Here is a 27,603-nt window from a genome sequence, read left to right as displayed (position 1 = left end):
ATGGCGTAGTGCTGCTGGAATACTTCCACTATCTTTCCTGTGTCAAGAACTGTGCTACCATGGTTGTCTGTATTACTCAATAAATGCTTACTGATGTTCCTTCAGCACTTTTTCTAGCAGAGCCCAACATTTATTGCCATGCGAATAAGAGGTATGTTTGGTCAATTTATATTTCATAAAATATTTACACTGGTTTAAAGAAAGAGTAAATCGTATAACAGGGAGGACCAAGAATCTTCAATATTTATTTAATACCCGATTTGTAATCAATGCTATTGAGTGAGATATAGCTTATACTACATTGCGTTGAAATTTGTTCCTACAGTGTCATACCTGAACCCCCCTCTGCACATGCACTCCTGATCTTTTTGGTTTGCTGTTGACAATTTCTTGTCAAGGAGAAGTCAGTTTACAAAGGGGTATGTAATTATATTTTGCACATGTAGCTTATTTGTAGTATGGTTTATAATATGATAATGGTGTTTGATATGTGTATAATAAAAAAAAAAAAATTATTGAATGATTATTGTAGAGCTCGCAGCCACTCTGTTTGCAAGGAGGATTAACCCATTGTGAAACAGCCACAAAAGGAAACCACAGCAAATAAGGTAATGCCAATTTGATTCTCGGAAGAATGTGCAGTCAGTGATGCCCAATACATGAAGTAGGAGAGACAGGTGAAAAATGACTAGTTAAATTATGTCCCATAGCAAAGTGAAATTGTACTCTATGTAAAACAGCTAGGGACAAATTCTTTCTTCCTCAGGTTTCCTTCCCAGCTGTATAGTCTTACCGCAGTAAGAGTTGTTCTATTCAAGCCTGTCTAAGAATACATTTACTCAACAAAATAGTTGTTCTAGCTACAAACTAAAAAAAAATAGTGTAATATTTAGAATCTTGGTTTTATGGACAATTAAATTGGACAGTCCCATTAATAAAAACAAGAATACAATTGCATGTTTCCTTTTACAAAATCAAGTGACCAATATGCATTTTTACATAAATGTTATTTTAAGCTCAGAAGAACTAGTTTTCCAAATCATATCCAGATCTGTCTTTTTATATACAACAGTCATTTGTTAGTCCATATTTCCTGTTGGTTATGGCCGCATTGGCGAAATGGTGTCTTCAATAAACATCGTCTGATGCAATAATAATGTGTAAACAATGTCCTGCATTTCTTGATTAGAAATTCACATAGTTTCGGATGTCATTTATCTGCTTCACCATTGCTTGAATATTTTCACCCCTACAAAGAGAAGAAAAAAAATCTGTTACAATAGAACGGAAGCAATTCAGGTTGGAAAAATTATTGAATTAATCTTGGTTCTTGTGAAGAGGATTCTAAAGTCATAAAGTATTTTTTTCACCTTACAAAACATATGCAGGCATCTGAACAAGGATTCCCTTTTACATGATGCCAGATGCACAGTTTTCCTGCACGTGAAATGGATGGTGAGAAGGGATTAAGAGGTGTGCCAGCTAATACACTTGGAGAAAATAATCTAAAACCATAAAGAAGAACTGTTTTTGCATGTTACTTGCCCTATAAATTATCTGGAGTGTGGGTGTTTTTAATTTACTCAACATCTTACATGAGTGTATGCTGAGGAGGTCAACCATAAAAAAAAAAAAAAAATTATGGTGGAACCTATATTAGCTGAGAGATTCTATTAGATGTTTGCTGGTCAGGGGATCTTTGTTAAAAGTCCATCTGGGCACAACCCCCTGATATTTAGGCAAATACCTTTGCACAGAAAACCAAATATTTAAAGAAACTGGACTTGGAAACTACAGGTGATGCTCGAAAAATTAGAATATCGTGCAAAAGTTCATTTATTTCAGTAATGCAACGTAAAAGGGGAAACTAATATTTGAGATAGACACATTACATGCAAAGCAAGATAGTTCAAGCCGTGATTTGTCATAAGTGCGATGATTTTGGCTTACAGTTCATGAAAACCCCAAATCAACAATCTCAGTAAATTAGAATATTGTGAAAAGGTGCAATATTCTAGGCTCACAGTGTCCAACTTTAATCAGTTAAGTAAGCCATAACACCTGCAAAGGGTTTCTGATCCTTTAAATGGTCTATCAGCCTGGTTCAGTAGGAATCACAATCATGGGGGAAGACTGTTGACCTGACAGTTGTGCAGAGAACCATAATTGACAGCCTCCATAAGGAGGGAAATCTGCAAAAGGTAATTGCGAAGGAAGTTGGATGTTCCCAAAGTGCTGTATCAAAGCACATTAATAGAAAGTTATGTGGAAAGGAAATGGGTGGAAGAAAAAGGTGCACAAGCAGCAGGGATGACCGCAGCCTGGAGAGGATTGTCAGGAAAAGGCCATTCAAAAATGTTGGGGTCTTTCACAAGGAGTGGATTGAGGCTGGAGTTAGTGCATCAAGAGCCACCACACACAGACGGATCCTGGACATGGGCTTCAGATGTCGTATTCCTCTTGTCAAGCCGCTCCTGAACAACAAAACGCCAGAAGCGTCTTACCTGGGCTAAAGAAAAACAGACCTGGTCTGTTGCTCAGTGGTCCAAAGTCCTCTTTTCTGATGAGAGCAACTTTTGCATCTCATTTGGAAACCAAGGACCAGGATTGAAACTGACAGCACACTTCCTTGCTTTAAAAACCAATGAAATAGTTTTACTTTTAAAGTACTTTTTTCTGGGTCAGCCATAAAATCATATAATTGAGTTAATAAATAATTCTAGATTATGTAGTCAAGGTTTGTTTTAAAAGCACCTTTATCACCTTCAAGGAATGTGACATTAACATTTGAAGTGCAGATGCCCAGGGAAGCTATCCTTATCTGAATTGGTGTCCAGCTGGCACAGACATCTTCAAAGGCATTTCATCCTCCAAGAACAGTTAGAGTAAAATACAGATTATGGAATTAAAGGAAAATTATAGCGTTAGGAATACAAACATGTATTCCTAACACTATCGTTAAAATCTACCTACGTCCCTCCCCACTGTGCCTGTGAGTGTTTGCCTTAACTTGCCTTTCAGCCCTCGCCATCTACTTTCTGCTGCTCTCTCAAATCCAGTGTTCCCCATAGAGAAACAGTGAGGCTAGTGCACATGCATGGCAAAATGCCATGCTGTGCCAATCAAATGCTGCACCATAAGTAAACCGTTTGTAAAAACTGGGTGAACACATTACTTACTCTTCTTTTAGCACAGACTGAATATTTTTTCTTTGACTTTCATTAAGAGCAAAGCTGGATTTCCTTGGGCTATTCTTATTTTCCATCTGTTTCTCCTGATAAGACATTTTCATCTTGACCTGTTTGAGAAGAACAGACAAATCTTGATAATGCATGCACTGTGTACCAGGGAATTGAAACAAGATCAAATTAAGTCATGCATAACATTAGATTTGAACAAACCAAATACCTGTTTAATAGCATTGCTCAAGTACTGCAGCTGTTCATTAGTGGACTGCAATTCTTTCTTTGTATCTCGCTCACTGTCGGACAACACTGGGAGTTGAGTGTGGAAAGTATGCAATACCTTTTTAAATCTATTTAACAAAAGGGAAAAAAAAAATATATGTATATATATATATATATATATATATATAAATATCCTACTTATGATTGCATCTTCTTACAAATAAAATAAAAATACAACCATGTTGTACACTGCATTATCATATGTACTGTATGTTTATAAACCGATTTATTTTTTACACGCAGAGCAGGGAGATACTTAACGTCTGCCCCCGGAAGCACCTCCAGTGGTCATCTTAGAAGTGGTCACTAAAGGTGTCCCTAGGCTTTTATGAAAAAGGTAGTGTTTATTAGGGACTGACTATGCTCACCAGAACAATTACATCAAGCTGCAGTTGTTCCGGTGACTCCAGTGTCCCTTTAACCCCTTAAGGACCAAACTTCTGGAATAAAAGGGAATCATGACGTGTCAGACACGTCATGTGTCCTTAAGGGGTTAAGCTTGCTGCAGGTTTGCAATATAACCATTAGTCCACCAACCTATTAAGTAAATCATCTTGTTTCTCCTTGGCTTCTTCAAACTTCTCAGCAAGACGTTCAGCCATATCTTTAAGTCTTTTCCTAGAAGCAGAAAGTAAGCAGTTAGTATAAAATGTCAGTTTCATACAAGATAACCACAAAATTCATATGCATTCATACTCTTCAAAGTGGGCAACAGGAAAATTTGCACCAAAAAGGTAATTGTTATAATACTATTTTATTTATTTTCTTAAACATGTTCAAAATATATTTTATTAACTGTACCTCATGCACAAATATCAGAACACAAGTATTTTTACATATAATGTCAGTGTGAGACTCCCTCCTTCCCCAATATATTTTGTGCAATTGTAATTATAAATATTGGAAACATTAAAAAGTGTTCTTTTGCACGAGTTACCCAGTGATCAAGCACAAAAAGAGCAAGTTTTCAATCCATTAAACTCAATGGAATTTGAAGGGCATCGTAACCTACTGTTCCCATATGTCAAACATGTTTTGAAAAATTGTTTTAAAGAAATAGTGGAAGTGCACTGAACCCTTCATCAAGGAATCCAGGGTGCTCCAATGGACAAGTCCCAGTACCAGAATGGACCAAATGTAAAATTATTAATTGTAGAAAATAATCCAGGCACTTTACAAAGGTCCTAAGGGGTTGAAACGTTGCTGTGTAGTTCCTGGTTCTAATAAAATTGACAAAATTGTTTGTCTTGATTACCTATTTTACAGCTCTGCGAAATATGTTGACACTATATAAATTGTATAGTGTACTACCCAGGTGGGTACAATTCATCAAAAAGCTCTGACATAGTGATATGTATCCAAACTCAAGGAGGCATTCAATATAATGCATTCATCTTAATAGTGCCTACAATACAGATTGTGCCTGTCAAGATCAGCCATTGTCACTGTCCTTTCCCTCTAGTTCTTACCAAAGTGTTGCCACTAGGTTGTATTAAGGACACATTTGCTACGTAATAAGCACCAATTATAATATGATATATTCTATGGTAAAATAACTGGACACCGCAGAAGAAAAACTGACTTAATTTACAAGACATTGTTTAATGTTGGCACATCAGATTCCCAGCTGAGAATCTTGACAAATGTAGTCAACTTTTAGCGATCACTGTCTTATGCCATAACAACAAACTGCCACTACTAATGAATTACCAATATTTTTAACACGAATAACAAATCAAATAAAAAATAAATAAAATTACCTTTCCTCTTTACAGTACCACAGATCTTTAAGTTGTTTCTCTTTTTGCACCATCAACATCTTCACTCTAAAATAAAAAAATAAAAAAAGAGAGAGTAAAAAAATACATTTTAAAACGTTTATAGTGCACTGATGTATGTTACTCCAAAAATAAGTTAATTTACTCTGGTCTAGGTCTACACAAACATCTAATTGATATGATTTTATTACTAGTCAACGTCTTATGGAAATGCATAGGAACTACTGCTAGTGTGATAGTATTTTATTCTACACCCTCAAGGTAATATATTTGCATAATCTTCAAATTATTTAATATTTTTTGATAAACTTAAAAAAAAAAAAAATTCAAAATCCTAACATATACAAAAATTTAATGTATAAATATATCACAATATTAAATCATTTGAAAAGCTTATCCAAAAAGATTAAGTCTAGGGCCACATTAGGTTAATTAAAAACAAGATAAATATGACACTTTGAACAATCATTATCTGATTATTTGCTTAGGACGATGTTACAAAGCAGTTAAATCAGGCTGCTGTATTTAATGGGGTATGTTACGTGCCTGAGGGAAAACAAAAATGATAAACAAATACATTACCCAGAGAAGAGAGCCAGATTCAAAATATGCACAAACAAAATATGTACAATAACAGAACAAAAAGGATCATTACCGTCTTTGTATCTCTTCCTTGGCTAGATCTTGTTTCAGTGCATATTCTTCCCGAAACACTTGGGTAGCTCTGCTCACCAGCTGGAGACATTCCTCAGGTGAAGGAGATTTGTCTTTATTTGAGGAGCTACAAAGATTGCATGCAAATTCCCTTAATACACATTACAAATAAATATACAACTATCTAACAAAAGACATTACTCAAATAGCAGATTACTACCCACACACACTAATATAGAGCCCTAATAAATTATGATAGAAAAATATATACTGTTCTATTATTTCTTGTGCCCTTATGCCAAAAACAAATACAAGTTTCATGTATACATTGTACTTACTTTAGAAGCAATGGGTTTGTAGCTTTACGGCTCAAAATGCCTTGAATGTGAATTTCAAAGGACTCCCTGGCATCTGCTGCAGAACATGGCATGGACGTTGTGGCACTACTGCCAACCTGAGAGTGGAGAAGTGGGGGAGATGGTGGATGGGCATTTGTACTGGAAGAGAAGAAAAAAAAAAAAAAGATTTTATTACAAGTTTCTAAAAGGGAGGGAGGAGGAAAAACAAACCAAGAACTCCCCAACTGAAACATGCAAAGATGGAACTTAATGACTAGGTTTGTAAGACCCAAACTGGCTTTTATTTTATTATATATACACATACAAAATTATATACACATACATACATGCGCGCGCATCCACACACCTATTTTATAATTATACAGAGCTATTCTTTTAACAGTTTTCAAGAGTCAAAGAGTTTCATTTCAAACCTTTCATTTTCTCATTCCACACAATTCACAATTTATGGGAAAATTATGATGAGAGGATCTAGAAGTATACACGCACACACACTTAAGTGTGACTTAATTCAATAACATATTCCCAATTCAAACTTTATATGAAATGTATACCAATATACGTTTATCCCACACCCATCAATATTACTAAAAGATATACATACAGCAGTGGTCTAGTGATGCATTCAAAGCCACATGTTATGCAGATCATTGATGTTCCAAGCGAAAAGTCAGATATAATCCAAAATCCTTGAATTGGAGAAGGTTCTCTGAATTTAAACAAAACAAAAACAGAAAAAAAAAAAAAAAAATCTGTTAAGTGACTGGACAACAAAACAAAAATATTAAGAAATGCTATACATGATAGAACTGTAAAACCTATCCAGTTAACATAATAAACTCTCTACAAAAAAAATATTTAGCTATATTGTTACCATAATTATCCAAACATGTTTAATGCAGATGCATCAGGGCCACAAGCTTAGGGGTCACACATTGTGCATCTCTGAACAGCACACCAAACCAGGCACCTAATAGAGCTGCAGTTTGGTCACAGTGCAGGGAGGAAGTGAGTACACAGCACTTCATCCCAGCATACAGAGAGCCGCATCTAAAGGCAGAGAGGCCTGGACCAGCACCAGACTCCCATCATGCGTAGCGAGCAGCTGCTGCAGCTAGGGACCCAGAGTAGTCATCCTTCTGAGACCAAACAGTATGGAAACAGGCTGGCTAAATATATGTAAATTAGATCATAAATAATGTATATATATATATATATATCGTAGCATTCAAATAATAGAAATATATATACAAATATACCTCTACAGTGGTTATGATGCCCTGGCACCATTTTCTAGTAATAGGGCGAACAGTTTTCCCTCTTATCTGGGTCCCCACCAAGCGACAACTGTCCTCCAGTGGCCAGTGATGACCTTCGGCTCCTGTAAAGCTGCAGAAGTCAGAAGTTGATCTCATTAGCCATTAATTGACTGAGAGCAGTCAGCTTATGCCCTCCGCCCATAAATAGATGGTGTGACTGACATTTGGCTTCTGGAGCTCTGCAGAAACCAGATGTCATTATGCGCATAGTAATATGCACAGAATTGACATTAGCCACCACAGAACTCTTCTTTAGGCTGGCTAATGATGCCCAATGACACTACCAGGGGTGGTCTCTAGCAGCAAAGGAGTTAAACTTATATGCAGCATTTCAAAGCTAAACACCACACATACAGACTCCAGGCACTGTGACCACTTCAAAACACTAAAGTAGTCATGGTGCTTGGGGTGACAAAATTTGAAAAGAACACTATAGCATTCTGAATACAAATCTGTATTCCTAATGCTATAGTGTTCCTGTCGCTACTGTTTTTTCAGCAACTAGATGGGCCGAATGGTTCTTATCTGCCGTCACATTCTATGTTTCTATGTTACTTAATTTTTTCCAGCACCAAGGCTCCCTCGGCACAGCCTCCTCTTTTGATGTCCAATTCAATGCTCCTCATACAGGAGCATCTGGCACCACATGCATGGCAAGTGACACACGGGTGTAAACTTTCCCATATGAAAACAAGGAATACTTTCCAATGGGGCTTTCGCGTCACGAGTTTTATTCTGTCAGTACAGTGTTAAGAGTCTCTAGTGGCTGTCTAGTAACTAAAACTGCAATGTTTCACTTGGATGAAATGGTTTGGGTGTGACTATAGTCTACCTGTAAAAGGAATACTCCAGGTAACATAACTTCATCAGAATTAAGTGGTTATGGTTCAAGGAGGTACCCTTAAGCCATGAATCTGTTGCCTGATTGTTCTGCCAAACCATTTTCACCACTGTCCTAGAACTTGAATAAGGAAGCATTGGACTAGCAGTCACTGATGAGCTGAAAGCATCAGCTGATGCTTTCAGCGGCTCCCTTTCACTTTTATTCAAATGGCATGAGTAACATATAACGTATTTTTCTCACGCCTTTTTGGGAATAGGGAGCTAAGAAATGGCTAAAAGCATCAGCTGAATTCAACTTATCAGCAACTTCCAACCAGATTCAAACCTCAGGTTGCAGTGGAAATAGCAGGGCAGAGTAACTGGGTGACAGATCCAGGACTTTGGCGTTAAACCATTCATTTTAACAGTAACCTCTTGAGATAAGGTGAAATCTGGGGATCTCCTCGCATCATAACTTAAATCTGATGAAGGTATAATGGTACCCAGAGTGTTCCTTTAACTTTAAAAAGTTATCAGGGTAAGACTTGCTAAAGGGACACTATAGACACCCAGACCACTTCAGCTCATTGAAATGGTCTGAGTGCAATGTCCCATGTTCCTTAACCCTACAGTGGTAATTACTGCAGTTTCTGAGGAACTGCAATAATTACCTATCAGGCTTAACTTCACCTCTAGTAGCTGTCTACCAGACAGCCACTAGAGGGACTTTCGGGTGGTTAGGCGACCAAAAGTCACCTAAATGACGCTGGACGTCCTCACACTGTGCACAAGGACATACAGCGTCAATCAAATGCCCATAGGAAAGCATTGAAACAATGCTTTTCTATAGGGAATCCTAATGCGTGTGGGGCACTTGGGGGTGCAAAGAAGGGGATCCCTGTAGGTAACTATAGTGCCAGGAAAAGTGTACCTGCACAAATGTTTCAAAACGCTGAGTATTTCAGGGTTGTATAGAAAAATAAAAGTGCACACATAGGATTGCAGATTTACATTTGCACAATTTTTTGTTGAGTTACTTTGAACACAAACACTTTGTTAAGGTGGAATCTCAAATGTGTAAATAATTAAATTTTCATTCTCTAGTGGTATAATATTTGTTCCTTTTTTCTTGTTCAAATTTGGTGTTTCCACCATAAAGGTTGGTCATTTTCACTAGGACCATAGAAGCTTAAAAGTTAAGCTACTTTCAGCCTTATTAAACTCAAGACAAAACCCAGCTAAAGCCTTACCTACCTCTGCACCGAGCAACTACCGAGGGCAGAAGCTTGACCGAAGCCAACAAGCGGCACACTCTGAGCCATGCGGCCCGCTGACCGACGGGCAGGGTGGACGACCTCCCAGCTCTGAGAGGCACAGTGGCATATACAATAGGGCAGGTACCCTGCAACTCCCCCCCACCCCTAACTACACATCATCTACCATGTTTAAACTACCCTTACAAACAAAGCTTGACTGACCTACTTTGATAATGTTTCCAACAATATGCAACCTTAAGCGTGTTTCTTATACTATAAAATAGTGCATGTTACTCTAATACACTGTTTGTTAAGCAAGATAAGAAGCCAGAGGACTGCCGTTGGGATACCTTACCGTATGCACTGCAAAAATATTAAATAAATAAAAAGTTAAGCATTTACCAAATACAGTTTTTACTTTCACTCCAGAACCGTATCCTCAATTTATTTATGGGTACCGTCATTTTTTCAGATCCACACCTAAATGAGTGTCCCGAAAAGAGGTTATAGTCTAGTTCATCCCTGATAACAGAAGATGATCTAAACACCAAAACCACTTAATTAACCTAAAGTTTTTGTAAGGTATTTAGAGTGCACCTTTAATAGAATGTGGACAGCATGGAGTTTAATCTGCAATTACCTGCAGGGTAGTGGCTTGGTACATAGAATATGCTCCACGAGAGACTTTTGTTCTGCTGCCAGGTCTTGTAAACTATCCCTTTCTTCCTCTCCTGGGGGGCAGGGGGAGAGGAAAGAAAAAAGTTTTACATTTAGCAGATTAAAAAGAGGTACTGTGGCATTTGTTCCCATCTGTGGCAGAGCAGGTATAAATAAACTCACCTCCACTGAGAAATTTCTGCAGTTTGCTAAGCCAGGTCAGTGCTACACTGTGAACACCTGCCATGTGAGTGCAGTGGTACTGGGATAAGCTAACATCTAGAAATGGAAATAGAGAGTATGTTAATATTAATATATATATATATATATATATATTATTTTTTTTTAAAAGCAGTTCTAAAAGACCAAGTGCAAAACCCAAATATAAAAAATTAAACTACGGAGCCAAATATGTAAACTATCCAATAGAACATAAAAGTAAATATGGGATAGGTGCAGTAAAACATTTGATACATGCACCAATCACGTGTGAGAGTATGTGTGTGTGTTTTAAATTAATTATACCAAAAATCTGTTTTAGGATGAAAATGTACATCATATTTCCTCTACAGTGTGCAAACGCCACATTTTTCCACATTTGTATGTTTCACCATTTAAGTTTTTTTTTTTGGAAAGGCCTTCAATACAGTGTTCTATGCCTGTTTATACAAATTGATTATAACTGTTATAATTAGAATATCTACCTCTGTGTAGTTTGATAGGACACGCAAAGTCTGATTCAGTTGACTCCTCCTGATTTGTTGGAAGCTTCAATGCCAACTCTAGTTCAACACATTCAAACACATACAGTGAGGGGATCAGGTCTGAGCTGGAATTCCACGACTTTTCCAACTGCAAGGAAGTTTAGAGAGAGTACTGATGTAACTTCTTATCAATATAATTTGTTTAAAGTGTAAGCCCCAATACAATGCTATTTAGCACAATTTGCAGTTTAGGAAGTAAAAAAAAAAATAATAATAAATTAGCAAACTGATTAAGTTAGGTGGGATTTTTTTTTTCATACCATCTGATCATCATCTTCTTCCCCTTCCAGCACCAGACAGTGGTAGAGGAGTCCTGATTCTGTGGCAATGACCAATATGTTGGGTACACAGGGTAAGCAAAGTACAGCACAGGCATCATAGCCATAGTTATCTTCAGCCGCGGGATGCATAGGAAGTGGGCCCAGCAGTTTGCCAACATTAGTAGCACTGGAATAGAAAATGGATAGATGGCCTTATTATAAAAAAAAAAAGAATATATGCATCTAGTCTACCAACAAAAAATATTTCTAGAAATAAGAGACTTTTGATAATATCCCACCAGTTAACATGTGTTTAAATTAATACTTATCTTCATATTTCCAGCATATCCTTTATTATACGAAAGGGCTGTCTATTCATAATTTTGTTTCATTATATAGATAATGCAAACAATTTATTGGTAAATAAGTTATATCAAATGAGTCACATATATTTTTAATATGCCGGCTGCAGGCAGATTCCACCAGATACTCCAATCAGTCTTATTATGGTCTATGAGGCAGATCGTAATCCATAATTTAAAAATTAGCAAGAAAACATGAGATAAGTAGTTTATCAACACAAAGCAGTTCAAATAATCACATAGGAACTGCACTTTAAACAGATAGCAGCTATAATGTAGCCGCTATCAGTTTATACACAGCCAGAGTTACTATTCAGTAAACATGGCTGCATTTTAGCATTGGCTTAGCCATGGACTGCACACGGCTTTCAACTCATGACAACAAAATGTATATGAACAAACCAAAACAAAGTGTTTTGGGCTGCATGATTGATGGCCCTAGTGGTCTGTGCTTAGCAGAAGAAATTGTTTTACAATAATGCAAATTATTTATGGCGCTTACGGTTTAAACTTCTCTCTATTAATTTAATAACAAAAAACCCTGCGTCTAATTTATACAAATGCTCTAATAAAATGGACAGCACTGACCAGAATGGCTTTCACATACATCTGTAGAATATTATATCCTACCTATTCTGTAAGTCCATGTACAGCAAGAAGGTCTCTCCATTTTCATAAAGGATGTACAGTGGGTAAGCCAGAGTTTCCTGTTTGCTTTTTAGACCAAAGGCCTTAGAAACTGATGTTGGTGGGCCAAAATCAAAGGCAACTGCAGTTTCTCCAAGAGAAGCTTTGTAAGATCGCCTGCAAAAAGAAACTCATTATTTAAGCTTTTCGTCTACACGATAACACATTTTCTTTAAATATTGATCCAAAACATAGGAGGAATAAAAACAGAATTGCCAACAAAGGATTTCAGTTTACAAATACAAGGATATCCTATACAAATGAACATTAAAAACATGAAACTAGAAACATGTGACTTTTCCCAATATTCAGGTGAAAAAAACCTATATACCGTATACATATAGAGGAGAGTGGCCGAATAATTGGTCCCAAAGGACAGAACAGGGGGTAACCCTACGTAGTGAGGAGGAAAACAAGAAGAGAACGGAGTCTGTCCTGTAGTGTATAGGAATATACACCATATGTTCATGAAAAAACAGTTAAAAAGTCATATCTTTATTAAGTAACATAAACTGATTTATGTACAAGGGGGGGGGGGAAAGGGGAGATAGGAGACAATGGGGTGCTAGGCACCTGAGTAAAAAAATAATAACAATAGAATAACACTACCTAACCCTAAAGGTATATGTACAGTACACTAATCTGTACTGTCCAGCACTGACGCTAACTCTAAATAATGACAGTGGCCGCCTGTATGGAGAAATAGTTAATAGTCGCAATACAGATGAGAGCACATCAGGTCTAGATTAACCCGTAAACCACCGCCTATCAGAGTACAGAGATATATGTAGTACTCTGACCCACAGTCCTGTAATCAACTCGAGGCTAAAATATCCGGGGTGTTGCTAGTAGGATCAGTATGTCAGTTACTGTCCAAAGGATGCAAACAGATTCCCGTGTACAGATTAGTAATGCTCGTGGAGAAATATATCCCCCTAGTGAGAGCCTAAAGTGGTTAGGCTGTTACACGGCTAGCCAGTATCAATTGTTGCAGAGAGTAACGGGGTCCATCTGTAACAAGACAAATGCTAAGTGCACAGCTATAATGACGAGAAGGTGTTGCTAATGGAATCAGTGCGTAGTGGGCACTGTCCAAGGTGCAAACAAGTTCCCGTGTAAAGTTTAGCTGTGCTGCTGGAGAAAAAGATCCCCACGATGGGTAGAACGATTGTCACTGAGTTAATACTGACCCCTAATGAGAGGTAGCAAGTTTCAGAGTCCTGTAATCATCTCTGGGCTAAAGTATATATATCGGGGGGTGTTGCTAGTGGGATCAGTATGTTAGTCACTGTCCTAAGATGCAAACAGATTCCCGTATACAGATTAGCAATGCTCGTGGAGAGAGATCCCACTTGTGAGAGCCTAAAGTGGAGAGAATGTTACAGTACACGCCTGCCGATACCAATTGTTGCAGAAAGTGACGGTGTCCGTCTGTAACAAAACAAATACTTTGTGCACGGCTACAATGACGAGAAGGTGTTGCTAGTGGAGTCAGTGCGAAGCACTGTCCAAGATGCAAACAAGTTCCCGTGTTATATTTGGCTGTGCTGCTGGAGATAAAGGTCCCCAGGATGGGTAGAGTAATTAACCCAGAATTAACACTGACCCCTTACAAATAAAGCAGGTTTAAGAGTGACCGGGTTCCCTCCTCCTAGGGGAAAACGATATGTAGAAAATACACTACAGTATTCTATAACCCCCAATCTATGCCTGTTTAGAATGTAGAGAATTGAATATCCCGGCTAATATAATCGAGCCAAGTAGAGGGTGAACCCAGTAACCCGTCCGGGTGATAAGTACAATAAACGTCTGACGGAAAGTCCCAAAAGGGGAATCCATATAGGTGTTAGGTAGTAGAAGCCCAACTGTACGGTCCAGTGGGGCGGGTGAAGGTCTCACCCGAGGTAAGTCCTAGGTCAGTTAAGATCTCGACAGAGTGGATATGATCTCCCAATTGTCTAGCCCGACGCGCGTTTCGCCTGAGTGTCTCAGGCTCGTCAGGGGAAAAGACTTCCCGGGTTGAGAAGTCTTAAATAGCCCACTCCGAAACCTCATTGGTTACAAGAGGCCTAAGGGGGAGGGGTTAGGAAACAGTGGCCGGAAAGGCTCAAAGTTCTTTGCCAGAACGCATTCAAAAATTCCAGAATGAGGTTCGAACACATTAGTGTATGATCAGGAAAAGAGGCTCCACTCCAAAATAGAGTGGAGGGGATTGGGTGAATGTGTCAGCCCAAATAGAAAACCCCTGTTATGGAAAGGAAACCATTCCAATATAGAAAGGAAATGTTAATAAGGATACTTCTAGTGACATCAATGGTAGTGACCTGTGAGGGTGTCATCCCTTAGGGGTTTGGAGTAACAGAGAGTCACTAAATTCAGATGGGGAAAGGGGGGGGGGAGAGTTACACATTCGCTGCTGGAAACACGTAGTAAGTCTACTACTCACAAGTTGTTAAGTCATTTAATTGGACTAAAACTTATATAGGGGTACCCTGGTGAGAGGGGTACCCTGATGAGAGAGGTGCAGGTTAGTAAATGCGTTAATAACAGTCTCAGAGGGTAAGAGAAATTCAGTTCTGTATGGGCACCAATTGTACACACGGGGTGCCAAATGCGAGGGTCCTACCATCGAAACGAGTACCCCTAAGGTAGATTGTCTGATGACTGGCACGGGTGGTTCCTTAGTGGATGAATGGGGTATAGTTGAATTCCTCGTTCAAGCCCAGTGGGGATAAGGTCTTGAACGAGAAGATCCATTGAGATTCTTTGCGTAGCAGAACTTTATTAAAATCTCCTTTCCTCGGATTCGGAAGTAATTTCTCGATGGCTTGGAAAGTTAGATTCTCCGGGTTGCCTCCATGAAAATTCTGGATGTGTCGCGCTACAGGGGTAGGTGTGATCGTATTCTTAACTGACGTTACATGTTGAAGAATTCTACGTTTAAACTGTTGGAACGTTTTTCCTATGTACTGCGTACCGCAACTGCAGGTGATCAAATAGATAATTCTTGTAGTGCTACAGTTCACCAGTGCATTGGTCTCAACGGAGATGTGGGTTTGTGTAGATATAACGTGTTTGGATGGTCGAATATAGCGGCAGGCTTTACAGTGTCCGCACCTGTAGGTCCCTTTTGTCCCTGTTAGCCAATTGGTGGCAAGTGGGGTGGTTGCCAAATGGCTGCGGACCAGTTGGTCTTGGAGATTCCTGGGCCTCCGAGCTGTCAGTGGCGGGTAATCAGGTAGTACCTTGGAGAGTACTGGATTGTGTAAAAGAATCGGCCAGTTAGTTTTGAGAATCTTTGACATGGGTGACCAGCCTTGGTCAAATGTGGCTATACAGCGAGGGGCCTTTTGTTCTTGTAATGGACTGTGGGATACCAATGTGGATTTCCTGTCCAATAGACACACACGATGGAAAGCTTTCTTCAAAACCCTATTAGGGTATCCAAGTTCCCTAAAGCGTAGTCTTAGCATTTGGCATTCGTCGAAAAATCTCTGGTCCACCGAGCAGTTCCGTCTAGTGCGTAGGTACTGACCGTACGGGATGGAGGCTTTTAATTTGAACGGATGATGGCTGTCCCAGTGAAGTAAGCTATTCGTTGAGGTAGCTTTTCTGAATAGCTTGGTTTGTATAGTGCCATCTAGTGATAGCAAGATTTTTAGGTCTAGGAAGACAAGTTCATGTTCGTCAATGACATACGTCAGTTTCAAGTTTATGTCATTGTCATTAAGTAGCTTGACAAACTCCTGGAACAAAGACGGAAGTCCCCGTTGAACCGGAATACGGACCGTCCCAGAGATACAAGTATTCACAAGAACCTTACTAATAAAAGCATCCTTAAGGCTACAGACAAGATAGTTTCATTTCTGGATATCCCCATACCCACAGACATTAGCAACCCTCAGACATCTACAAACTCCTCACTCAATCCTTTTTTAGACCAGGACCAGTACCGCCAACAACGGGGCCGTCTGAGAGACAGGGATCGGTGGGGATACAAGAACCAGAACCGGTCCCAAAGACAGTAATGCCCAATAAAGTAATTAATTTATCTGACTTCCACCTCGAACAACATCACCTCACGCTACTCAATAGAGGGCTGTCTTTTGTACCCACCCCTAGCTGCGATAAATTCAACTGGTCAAAGGATGTGAATTTATTTGGCCGTAAATTAGCCCTTAACATTCTCCATGCCAAAAAGGACCAATTGCTTGCCAATGAAATGGGCCTTACCCTGGAGGATTTCGAACTCTCAAAAACTTTAGACTCTCTCCTAGTTGACAATGATCTTTCTAGACCCCTGACGGACTTCAAACCCTCAAGTTATTTCACCCCTAACTTCGTGGATACACCCCACGTGGATCTGTTCATCCAAATGTCATTAAAAGAATTAGAAGCTACCCCATACCAAGCTCCAGTTCTCTACAACCTGAACTTTATGGAACGTAAGGCATTAAAAGACCTTAAACAACTGACCACGGTGGTTATTAAACCCGCAGACAAAGGGGGCAACATAGTCCTCATGAACAGACCAGAGTACGTTGAGATGTGTATGGCACACCTTGATGATTCACTTCACTATAGGGCCCTACCCTCTGACCCCACTAAGACCTTCACCAATGAGCTGGACAAACTTCTTAATGACGCCTTGAATGACCAAATAATTAATAAAGATGAGTTCCGTTTCCTTTTACCACACAGAAACCCAACCATTGCAACATTTTATTGCCTGCCAAAGATCCACAAGGGCATTCGCCCCCCTCCGGGTAGACCCATTGTCTCCGGCAACAATTGCTTGACAGAATCACCTAGCAAGTTCATTGAAAAGATCCTCCATCCTTTGGTGGTAACACTACCATCTTACCTACAGGACACCAAATCCACTCTGTTAAAACTTCAAGATCTAACAGTCCCACCTTATACACAGTTAGCAAGCCTTGATGTTGTGGCATTATACACTAATATTCCTCATGACAAAGGCTTAAGGGCCTGTAGGCATTTCTTGGAGAACACGGCATACACTGACCGGCAGACCAATTTTATTCTTAACATCCTCGAATTCGTCCTAACTCACAATTATTTCATCTTTAACGGGCAATTCTTCCTACAGGTCTCTGGAACTGCGATGGGGACGGCCTGTGCACCTACCTATGCCAACCTATTCTTGTGGTGGTGGGAGCAGTGTGTTGTCATGACATCACAGTTCCGCCACTTCCATGATTATATCATCAGTTGGCATAGGTATATAGATGACATGCTACTAATGTGGTCAGGATCCGTCCCCCTGTTCCAGGAGTTTGTCAAGCTACTTAATGACAATGACATAAACTTGAAACTGACGTATGTCATTGACGAACATGAACTTGTCTTCCTAGACCTGAAAATCTTGCCATCACTAGATGGCACTATACAAACCGAGCTATTCAGAAAAGCTACCTCAACGAATAGCTTACTTCACTGGGACAGCCATCATCCGTTCAAATTAAAAGCCTCCATCCCGTACGGTCAGTACCTACGCACTAGACGGAACTGCTCGGTGGACCAGAGATTTTTCGACGAATGCCAAATGCTAAGACTACGCTTTAGGGAACTTGGATACCCTAATAGGGTTTTGAAGAAAGCTTTCCATCGTGTGTGTCTATTGGACAGGAAATCCACATTGGTATCCCACAGTCCATTACAAGAACAAAAGGCCCCTCGCTGTATAGCCACATTTGACCAAGGCTGGTCACCCATGTCAAAGATTCTCAAAACTAACTGGCCGATTCTTTTACACAATCCAGTACTCTCCAAGGTACTACCTGATTACCCGCCACTGACAGCTCGGAGGCCCAGGAATCTCCAAGACCAACTGGTCCGCAGCCATTTGGCAACCACCCCACTTGCCACCAATTGGCTAACAGGGACAAAAGGGACCTACAGGTGCGGACACTGTAAAGCCTGCCGCTATATTCGACCATCCAAACACGTTATATCTACACAAACCCACATCTCCGTTGAGACCAATGCACTGGTGAACTGTAGCACTACAAGAATTATCTATTTGATCACCTGCAGTTGCGGTACGCAGTACATAGGAAAAACGTTCCAACAGTTTAAACGTAGAATTCTTCAACATGTAACGTCAGTTAAGAATACGATCACACCTACCCCTGTAGCGCGACACATCCAGAATTTTCATGGAGGCAACCCGGAGAATCTAACTTTCCAAGCCATCGAGAAATTACTTCCGAATCCGAGGAAAGGAGATTTTAATAAAGTTCTGCTACGCAAAGAATCTCAATGGATCTTCTCGTTCAAGACCTTATCCCCACTGGGCTTGAACGAGGAATTCAACTATACCCCATTCATCCACTAAGGAACCACCCGTGCCAGTCATCAGACAATCTACCTTAGGGGTACTCGTTTCGATGGTAGGACCCTCGCATTTGGCACCCCGTGTGTACAATTGGTGCCCATACAGAACTGAATTTCTCTTACCCTCTGAGACTGTTATTAACGCATTTACTAACCTGCACCTCTCTCATCAGGGTACCCCTCTCACCAGGGTACCCCTATATAAGTTTTAGTCCAATTAAATGACTTAACAACTTGTGAGTAGTAGACTTACTACGTGTTTCCAGCAGCGAATGTGTAACTCTCCCCCCCCCCTTTCCCCATCTGAATTTAGTGACTCTCTGTTACTCCAAACCCCTAAGGGATGACACCCTCACAGGTCACTACCATTGATGTCACTAGAAGTATCCTTATTAACATTTCCTTTCTATATTGGAATGGTTTCCTTTCCATAACAGGGGTTTTCTATTTGGGCTGACACATTCACCCAATCCCCTCCACTCTATTTTGGAGTGGAGCCTCTTTTCCTGATCATACACTAATGTGTTCGAACCTCATTCTGGAATTTTTGAATGCGTTCTGGCAAAGAACTTTGAGCCTTTCCGGCCACTGTTTCCTAACCCCTCCCCCTTAGGCCTCTTGTAACCAATGAGGTTTCGGAGTGGGCTATTTAAGACTTCTCAACCCGGGAAGTCTTTTCCCCTGACGAGCCTGAGACACTCAGGCGAAACGCGCGTCGGGCTAGACAATTGGGAGATCATATCCACTCTGTCGAGATCTTAACTGACCTAGGACTTACCTCGGGTGAGACCTTCACCCGCCCCACTGGACCGTACAGTTGGGCTTCTACTACCTAACACCTATATGGATTCCCCTTTTGGGACTTTCCGTCAGACGTTTATTGTACTTATCACCCGGACGGGTTACTGGGTTCACCCTCTACTTGGCTCGATTATATTAGCCGGGATATTCAATTCTCTACATTCTAAACAGGCATAGATTGGGGGTTATAGAATACTGTAGTGTATTTTCTACATATCGTTTTCCCCTAGGAGGAGGGAACCCGGTCACTCTTAAACCTGCTTTATTTGTAAGGGGTCAGTGTTAATTCTGGGTTAATTACTCTACCCATCCTGGGGACCTTTATCTCCAGCAGCACAGCCAAATATAACGGGAACTTGTTTGCATCTTGGACAGTGCTTCGCACTGACTCCACTAGCAACACCTTCTCGTCATTGTAGCCGTGCACAAAGTATTTGTTTTGTTACAGACGGACACCGTCACTTTCTGCAACAATTGGTATCGGCAGGCGTGTACTGTAACATTCTCTCCACTTTAGGCTCTCACAAGTGGGATCTCTCTCCACGAGCATTGCTAATCTGTATACGGGAATCTGTTTGCATCTTAGGACAGTGACTAACATACTGATCCCACTAGCAACACCCCCCGATATATATACTTTAGCCCAGAGATGATTACAGGACTCTGAAACTTGCTACCTTGCTACCTCTCATTAGGGGTCAGTATTAACTCAGTGACAATCGTTCTACCCATCGTGGGGATCTTTTTCTCCAGCAGCACAGCTAAACTTTACACGGGAACTTGTTTGCACCTTGGACAGTGCCCACTACGCACTGATTCCATTAGCAACACCTTCTCGTCATTATAGCTGTGCACTTAGCATTTGTCTTGTTACAGATGGACCCCGTTACTCTCTGCAACAATTGATACTGGCTAGCCGTGTAACAGCCTAACCACTTTAGGCTCTCACTAGGGGGATATATTTCTCCACGAGCATTACTAATCTGTACACGGGAATCTGTTTGCATCCTTTGGACAGTAACTGACATACTGATCCTACTAGCAACACCCCGGATATTTTAGCCTCGAGTTGATTACAGGACTGTGGGTCAGAGTACTACATATATCTCTGTACTCTGATAGGCGGTGGTTTACGGGTTAATCTAGACCTGATGTGCTCTCATCTGTATTGCGACTATTAACTATTTCTCCATACAGGCGGCCACTGTCATTATTTAGAGTTGGCGTTAGTGCTGGACAGTACAGATTAGTGTACTGTACATATACCTTTAGGGTTAGGTAGTGTTATTCTATTATTATTTTTTTACTCAGGTGCCTAGCACCCCATTGTCTCCTATCTCCCCTTTCCCCCCCCTTGTACATAAATCAGTTTATGTTACTTAATAAAGATATGACTTTTTAACTGTTTTTTCATGAACATATGGTGTATATTCCTATACACTACAGGACAGACTCCGTTCTCTTCTTGTTTTCCTATATACCGTATATACTTGAGTATAAGCCGAGTTTTTCAGCACATTTTTTGTGCTGAAAAACCCCAACTCGGCTTATACTCGAGTCAATTGTCTGTATTATGGCAATTTACATTGCCATAATACAGACTGGGGCTGTGGGGGCTGCAGAGAGCGTTACTTACCTTTCCTGCAGCTCCTGTCAGCTCTCTCCTCCTCCGCGCCGTCCGTTCAGCACCTCGGTCAGCTCCCAGTGTAAGTCTCGCGAGAGCCGCGGCTCTCGCGAGACTTACAGTGTGAGCTCACAGAAGAGAGCTGACAGATTTGATAGGTTATCCCCTCTATCAATGCATGTCCCGAAACGTGCATTGACAAAGGGGAAAACCTGAAACGTTTGTACTTAATGTCCTTGTAAATAAATCTTTTTGCAATTGTTTGTGCTGCACTCTTTTTTTCTATTTTGGTGAATGTTTAAATGTGCATGTTACACTCTTTTTAGAGATTGTGTCTGCTACATTTATATATGTAGATTACATCAATTTTACCTTTGTATTTATGTTTTTATCCATATAAGGTTACCACATCTTGTTTGCACTATATAGTGTATTTTATTTATTTTTTTACATGGTTTTCAGCATGTTGGAAGATTTTGGACACTAAAAAGTACAATTTTGGGAAAAGCACCCCTATTTGTTTTTTTATGGTATTATTCGACCATTTAGAGAAATTAAAGTTTCTAGGGAGTCTTTGCAGCTATTTTTCGTTTTCATTTTTATATAATTGTTTCACATTGAGCGCGTTTTCACATTGTTTTTTTGTTTTTTTTTACGGTTTCTCTGTAGTTGCTGACCTGACTGGATCAAAAATGACTGAAATGTTTACATTCAAATCTTACAAACACATTTACCAGTTGATTTAGTGTACATTTAAGTATGCATACCCATTATATGGAAGGTCAGATTCTTCATCAGAATTAGAGAGGATGATAACCTTTTCAGGAGTCAAAGGATCTTGAAAATTGTATATTCTACGAGACAAGATATATTTAAATGCAACATATCAGTCAAGATATTCTTACGAAAATCATGGCATATTAATTATGTAAACTGCTACAACAAAACAAATTTTAGTTTCCCACAAACACCCACTATTGGCCCAATATCTTGCGATTAGTAAACAAACTGCAACGTATGAGGTTTTATTGAAAAACACACAAAATATAAATAAATACTGAAGTTTTTAAGTAAATGTCATTAGCGATATAATAATGATTTACATATTTACCTTATTGTGTTATCTGATGCAAGTAAAATTAAACGAGGTTCCTGTGCCTCATTAGGGTACCAGGTTGCCTGCTTTAGAATTAGGGATGTGGAACAGGTGAAAATTCTTTCTGCTACTGGGATTGTCCTGGTGAAAAAAAAAAAAAATACATAAATTAAAGTATTCAAACACAAAATAAAAAACCTTAACATTCAACTTTAGAAACACAAGTGTTACACTTGCAAGTATATCTCGTAGGCTAACAACCAGTCAAAAGTCAAAGCAAATTACCTTTACTTTTCTAAAGTGCAAAAGTTAGTAGGGAGACAAAAAAAAAAAAAAATACAAGTCATTCTGTTGAGAATTTATGTTCCATTAATTTGAGTTCAATGTGTTACCTTTCTTACCTGTTGGACTCCTATAATGCTCAATGTAATTTTGTTTGTGGCTGGTGCGAGTAAAAATAGACATTAATTAAATTGGGTAGTGGGGAAACCACGTCCTAAAAAAACCTCATTCAGTGGCTGAATAGACATGGTAAGCATTTTACCAGGTAGTGGAGTGCTACACACTGTTATCTTGATACATCGGAGCTCTGCTAACCCCCAATATAAATCAAGAAGAATAGAGTCACAGGCTGCACAGTGAAGAATGTATATTTAATTATGGTCCAGGAGACAAAACAAAAGATGCGATGTTTCGGCCGGGAGGCCTTAATCATGTATGATAAGCATTTTATAGTCTAAAATGGCTTTGTAGAGCATGTCACCATTTAATGGACACAAAAATTTACTTGAAATGGCAGCTGAACTAACATGGCCCTAAATGGGTCTTGATCCTAAATAGTTCATGATTTTTTGTGGGGTTTTATTTTTTAATAAGAATTCCTATATTTCAGTAAATTATTCATCTCTATGAAAAGCTTTGGAGTGGAGATTTGTCATTAAGTGTTAGATTGAACAATACCCAACAATAACAAGGAACTAAGAGCTGGGCAAAAATGGGTGGATTAGGTGAAGAGGCGAGTACTGAAGCTGATGAAAGGTCATTTGTTTTTTTTCATACCAAAGAAAATATTTGTGACAAGTGTTTTACAAAAAAAAAAAAAAACAACACTTCTCACAAATATATGCGTGGCCTTTTACTGTGGCCAGTCTAAGGCACACCTGTGCAATAATAATGCGGTCTAATCAGCATCTTGATATGCCACACCTGTGAGGTGGATGGATTATGTCGGCAAAGGAGAAGTGCTTACTAACAGATTTAGACAGATTTGTGAACGATATTTGAGAGAAAAAGGCCTTTTGTATACATAGAAAAAAAGTCTTAGATCTTGAAGTTCAGCTCATGAAAAATGGGGGCAAAAACAAAAAAGTGTTGAGTTTATCATTTTGTTCAGTGTATATACACACATTATTGAATCTAGAGGTTCACTTTAAGACAACTCACTACAGCTCTAATGTAGGCACCTGAAATTCTAGTTTTTTTCTTGGTTATCTGTGTAAATTGTGTCCAAGATGTGTGTGTGGTATGGGCATGCCTCAAACATGCTATGGTTCAGTTTAACAAGACACAACGTGGTACAATATTTGTAAACTGTGCTTTGGATAAACTGATAGCTGCCACTAGTATAGCACTTCCACTTTTCCTATATGAAAGTTATAGGAAAGCTGCTGAAAGATAAAATACTAATGCCATAAACACCTGCTAGACAGGGACTCAAATTATGGAAAGATCACTGTCGAGTCTCTTCTTAGTCATCAGTTGGGTCTGCCTGTTAAATGACACTTGCAATGTTATTCACTAAAGTGAGAATTATTAGGAACTCAATGTGGATTTCAAATTTAAGACCAAAATAACAGATCAGCACTGATATGGTTATAGAGAGGTTAATTTAGTTTGGGTTGTTTTTTGAAGCATATTTTTTTTGAAGAAAGTCATCTTTCTAAAGCCCGGTGCATGAATCTCTGCGCAAAATAACGGACCTGGAGATATCGAAATTAATCTCTCGACTGGAACGTAGCTAGGGAGCGCAGATGTTCGTATGTGACAATGTCTTTGTTAACATAGAGGTGGACATATCTCTGGAGTCCCTTAGCCACTATTCCTTTGTAATACCTGGCTCTCATTCCAGGTGGAAATTCATTATTGCGAAGTAGGGGTGGGAAGTGTACTGAGCTCATATGTCTGCCTAGATTGATCCCATATGTGGAGTAAGTTAGGTATAGCCGGGCAGGACGTTTTCAGCAACTGTGTTTTTTTTGGGACCCACATTAGGAATTGGGGGAGATCCATACCTGTGATTAAAGATTCAATGTCGAAAAGGAAATAATTTTTGTATGTTCTTTTACATTAAAAAAAAAAAGATTTAAAAACGGTAAATTTTTATCCCATTGATTCCCTTTATACATCTGTAGATTTGTGAAAGGCGCAATATAAAAATACTAGTTATTTTTATTATAGTAATTCACCTGCAGTTTACAACGGTTTTACCACCTTCAAATTCAGAGTTCTTTCCCCAGCGTTCAGGAATCTCAAGAACCATCACACCTTTGGCTCCAATCAGTGCAATATGATGATGTGTAGGGCTTAACAGAACATCAGTGACATCGAAGAGTGGGGGATTTATGCACATCAGTTTCTATAAAAATTAGGGGGGAAAAAGTGAGTTTTCTGAAAGTGTACATACTAAATTATCATGAATAAACACTTAAAATTTACATTAGAAATAATTATTATTTATTAAAAAAAAATATGTGTAGGTGTGTAAAAATATATCAAACAGCAAAAAAGAAAAAAACAGTCTTAGAGTGTATCACTCCGAGGGCTACACCAACAAACAGCACGCACAAATGGCGGAATACAACATTTGTGGGTGTTCCTGTCCTAATGTGTTTTACACCCCACTTCCTATAGAATGTAAGCTCGTTTGAGCAGGGTCCTCTTCAACCTATTGTTCCTGTAAGTTTATTTGTAATTGTCCTATTTATAGTTAAATCCCCCTCTCATAATATTGTAAAGCGCTACGGAATCTGTTGGCGCTATATAAATGGCAATAATAAATAAATAAATAAATAAGATATAGTGCCTTAGTAACAAATTACGCAGGAGACTGCTATCCTCCTCTGTGCAGTGTAGCCAGTAAATACAGACTAGTGAACTGCAAACTGCTTTGCAATACAGTGTTCTATTCACTACAAATTGCTGAATAACTTCAGGATTATTCACAGATATGTGAACTGTCAGGAATTCAAACTGATTTTTTTAGATTTAAGGCCAAAGGAGCCCAAGTGAAAACAAAGTCAGCTTGAAGAATTTTTAGGTTTTAAAATTTGCAAGAAATTCTCATCATTTAGTGTCATTGTGGTGGTTGTGATGACTCTGTAGGTGAAGACTTTAAATTACTAAAAAGTCTTTAGTGTGAAGTGCCTGACTGACAGCCTTTAGAGGCATATTATTGCAAAATAATGGAGTTGCCACACTAGAAGTATATTAAGGAAACATTCAAAGCACCATTACCACAACTAAAGAAAGCGAGAGCTGTAGTTATTTGTGCATGGGGTGTTCCTTGAACAGTGGGTGCTTACTCCAAAGTTTGTACTCAAGTGCAATCTTCCATTTTGGGTTATTCACTAAAGTTAGAATTGTTGGGAATTATATGTAAAGTTAAAAATTGAAGCCAAAGTAGTCAAACTGGAAAAAAGTCAGATAGGTTTCCAGTTCTTAGTGTCATATGATCTTTCAGTTAGGCTACTTTGGCCTTAAATGAGAACTTTACATTATATTCAACTGTTCTTATATTAGTGAACAAGCTCCTGATTAACTGTAGCCTGTCCCTATCAATGAGAAGATTAATCATGCTCCCATTAAATAATTAATCATGAAAACAAGCTGATGGGGGAAAAAAATGAAACCAGAACATCATGGAAACCCATTTCTCTGCACCCTCTCACTTGCTCCCCCATCCCAGCTCTTCCCTCCCTGCTCCTTCTCCCCAGCTCCCCTTCTCCCCCTCCCTGCTCCTTCTCCCCAGCTCTCCCCCTCCCTGCTCCTTCTCCCCAGCTCTCCCCCTCCCTGCTCCTTCTCCCCAGCTCTCCCCCTCCCTGCTCCTTCTCCCCAGCTCTCCCCCTCCCTGCTCCTTCTCCCCAGCTCTCCCCCTCCCTGCTCCTTCTCCCCAGCTCTCCCCCTCCCTGCTCCTTCTCCCCAGCTCTCCCCCTCCCTGCTCCTTCTCCCCAGCTCTCCCCCTCCCGCTCCTTCTCCCCAGCTCTCCCCCTCCCTGCTCCTTCTCCCCAGCTCTCCCCCTCCCTGCTCCTTCTCCCCAGCTCTCCCCCTCCCTGCTCCTTCTCCCCAGCTCTCCCCCTCCCTGCTCCTTCTCCCCAGCTCTCCCCCTCCCTGCTCCTTCTCCCCAGCTCTCCCCCTCCCTGCTCCTTCTCCCCAGCTCTCCCCCTTCCTGCTCCTTCTCCCCAGCTCTCCCCCTTCCTGCTCCTTCTCCCCAGCTCTCCCCCTCCCTGCTCCTTCTCCCCAGCTCTCCCCTCCCTGCTCCTTCTCCCCAGCTCTCCCCTCCCTGCTCCTTCTCCCCTCCCTGCTCCTTCTCCCCAGCTCTCCCCTCCCTGCTCCTTCTCCCCAGCTCTCCCCTCCCTGCTCCTTCTCCCCACTCCCCCTTTCCCAGTTCCTTCTCCCCAGCTCTCCCCCTCTGCTACTTCTCCCCCTCACTTATTCTCTCTCTGCTCCTTCTCCCCAGCTCACTTTCCCCTGTTCCTTGTCACATTCTCCCCTTCACTTTCTCTCTCTATGCTCCCCCTCTCCTCCTTCTGCCCAGCTCCCCCTCCCCTGTCACATGCTCCCCCTCACCTGCTCCCCCCTGCTCCCCGAGGAGTCTGTTCCCAGGTCCCGCAGTCTGACAGTCCAGAAGCAGCACTCCTCCTGGTCCCACACCAGCAGGTCCCCGTCCACGCTGCAGATAAGGTTTCTGAGGTGTGCCCGGTTCCTGGCCTTGCCATTCTCCTCCGCCGCTCGCAGCCTGGAGAACAGGCCATGCTCACTCAATGCGGCCTGCCACCGGTCAACGTTTCCCTCTGACGCCATGTTCGCGCTTCCTACTGCACTCCGTCCTCCGCTAGTGACGAAACTGCGGAATGGCAGCCAATGGCAGGGCGAGCTGCCCTCAGCCAATCACAGACCGCGCCGCGGAATGACGTCACTTGTAGAGGCCGCCAGCTGTCCTGTGTGTAGCTGTTGGTTTCACAATGCAGTGTTATTTGGCAATGGGTGCTGCAGCTGCCATGGAGTCTTCACCTTTCATTTTAGTTTCAGATGTACAAATTCTTTTACAAATATATGTAGTAA

At 40.4% G+C, this 27,603-nt stretch overlaps 1 protein-coding gene across 1 annotated transcript; it reads right to left on the bottom strand.

The window, feature by feature from the left end:
* Positions 1-883: 883 nt before the first annotated feature.
* Positions 884-27,376, bottom strand: NUP88 (nucleoporin 88). The gene is made up of 17 exons (XM_063457435.1): positions 27,109-27,376; positions 24,729-24,898; positions 22,279-22,404; positions 21,935-22,021; positions 12,329-12,502; positions 11,337-11,523; positions 11,017-11,164; positions 10,496-10,591; positions 10,296-10,386; positions 6,863-6,967; positions 6,238-6,396; positions 5,901-6,026; positions 5,228-5,293; positions 4,005-4,085; positions 3,409-3,535; positions 3,180-3,298; positions 884-1,249 (listed from the first exon to the last, which is right to left on the bottom strand). The coding sequence occupies exons 1-17, from the start codon at positions 27,340-27,342 to the stop codon at positions 1,186-1,188; spliced, it is 2,160 nt and encodes a 719-aa protein (XP_063313505.1). The 5' UTR covers positions 27,343-27,376; the 3' UTR covers positions 884-1,185.
* Between the last annotated feature and the right edge of the window lie 227 nt (positions 27,377-27,603).

Source organism: Pelobates fuscus, chromosome 1, assembly GCF_036172605.1.
Source record: "Pelobates fuscus isolate aPelFus1 chromosome 1, aPelFus1.pri, whole genome shotgun sequence".
Classification (NCBI taxonomy): domain Eukaryota; kingdom Metazoa; phylum Chordata; class Amphibia; order Anura; family Pelobatidae; genus Pelobates; species Pelobates fuscus.
The sequence above is the reverse complement of the archived record's forward strand: the minus strand, read 5'-3'. Positions and strand labels throughout refer to the sequence as shown.

Excerpts from the sequence above, each read along its gene's own strand:
- NUP88 (XM_063457435.1), bottom strand. The coding sequence starts at position 27,342 with ATGGCGTCAGAGGGAAACGTTGACCGGTGGCAGGCCGCATTGAGTGAG. Across the intron at positions 10,592-11,016 it reads TCCTATCAAACTACACAGAG|ATGTTAGCTTATCCCAGTAC; the intron begins GTAGATATTCTA and ends TTCCATTTCTAG. Across the intron at positions 5,294-5,900 it reads AAGGAAGAGATACAAAGACG|AGTGAAGATGTTGATGGTGC; the intron begins GTAATGATCCTT and ends TTTTTATTTTAG.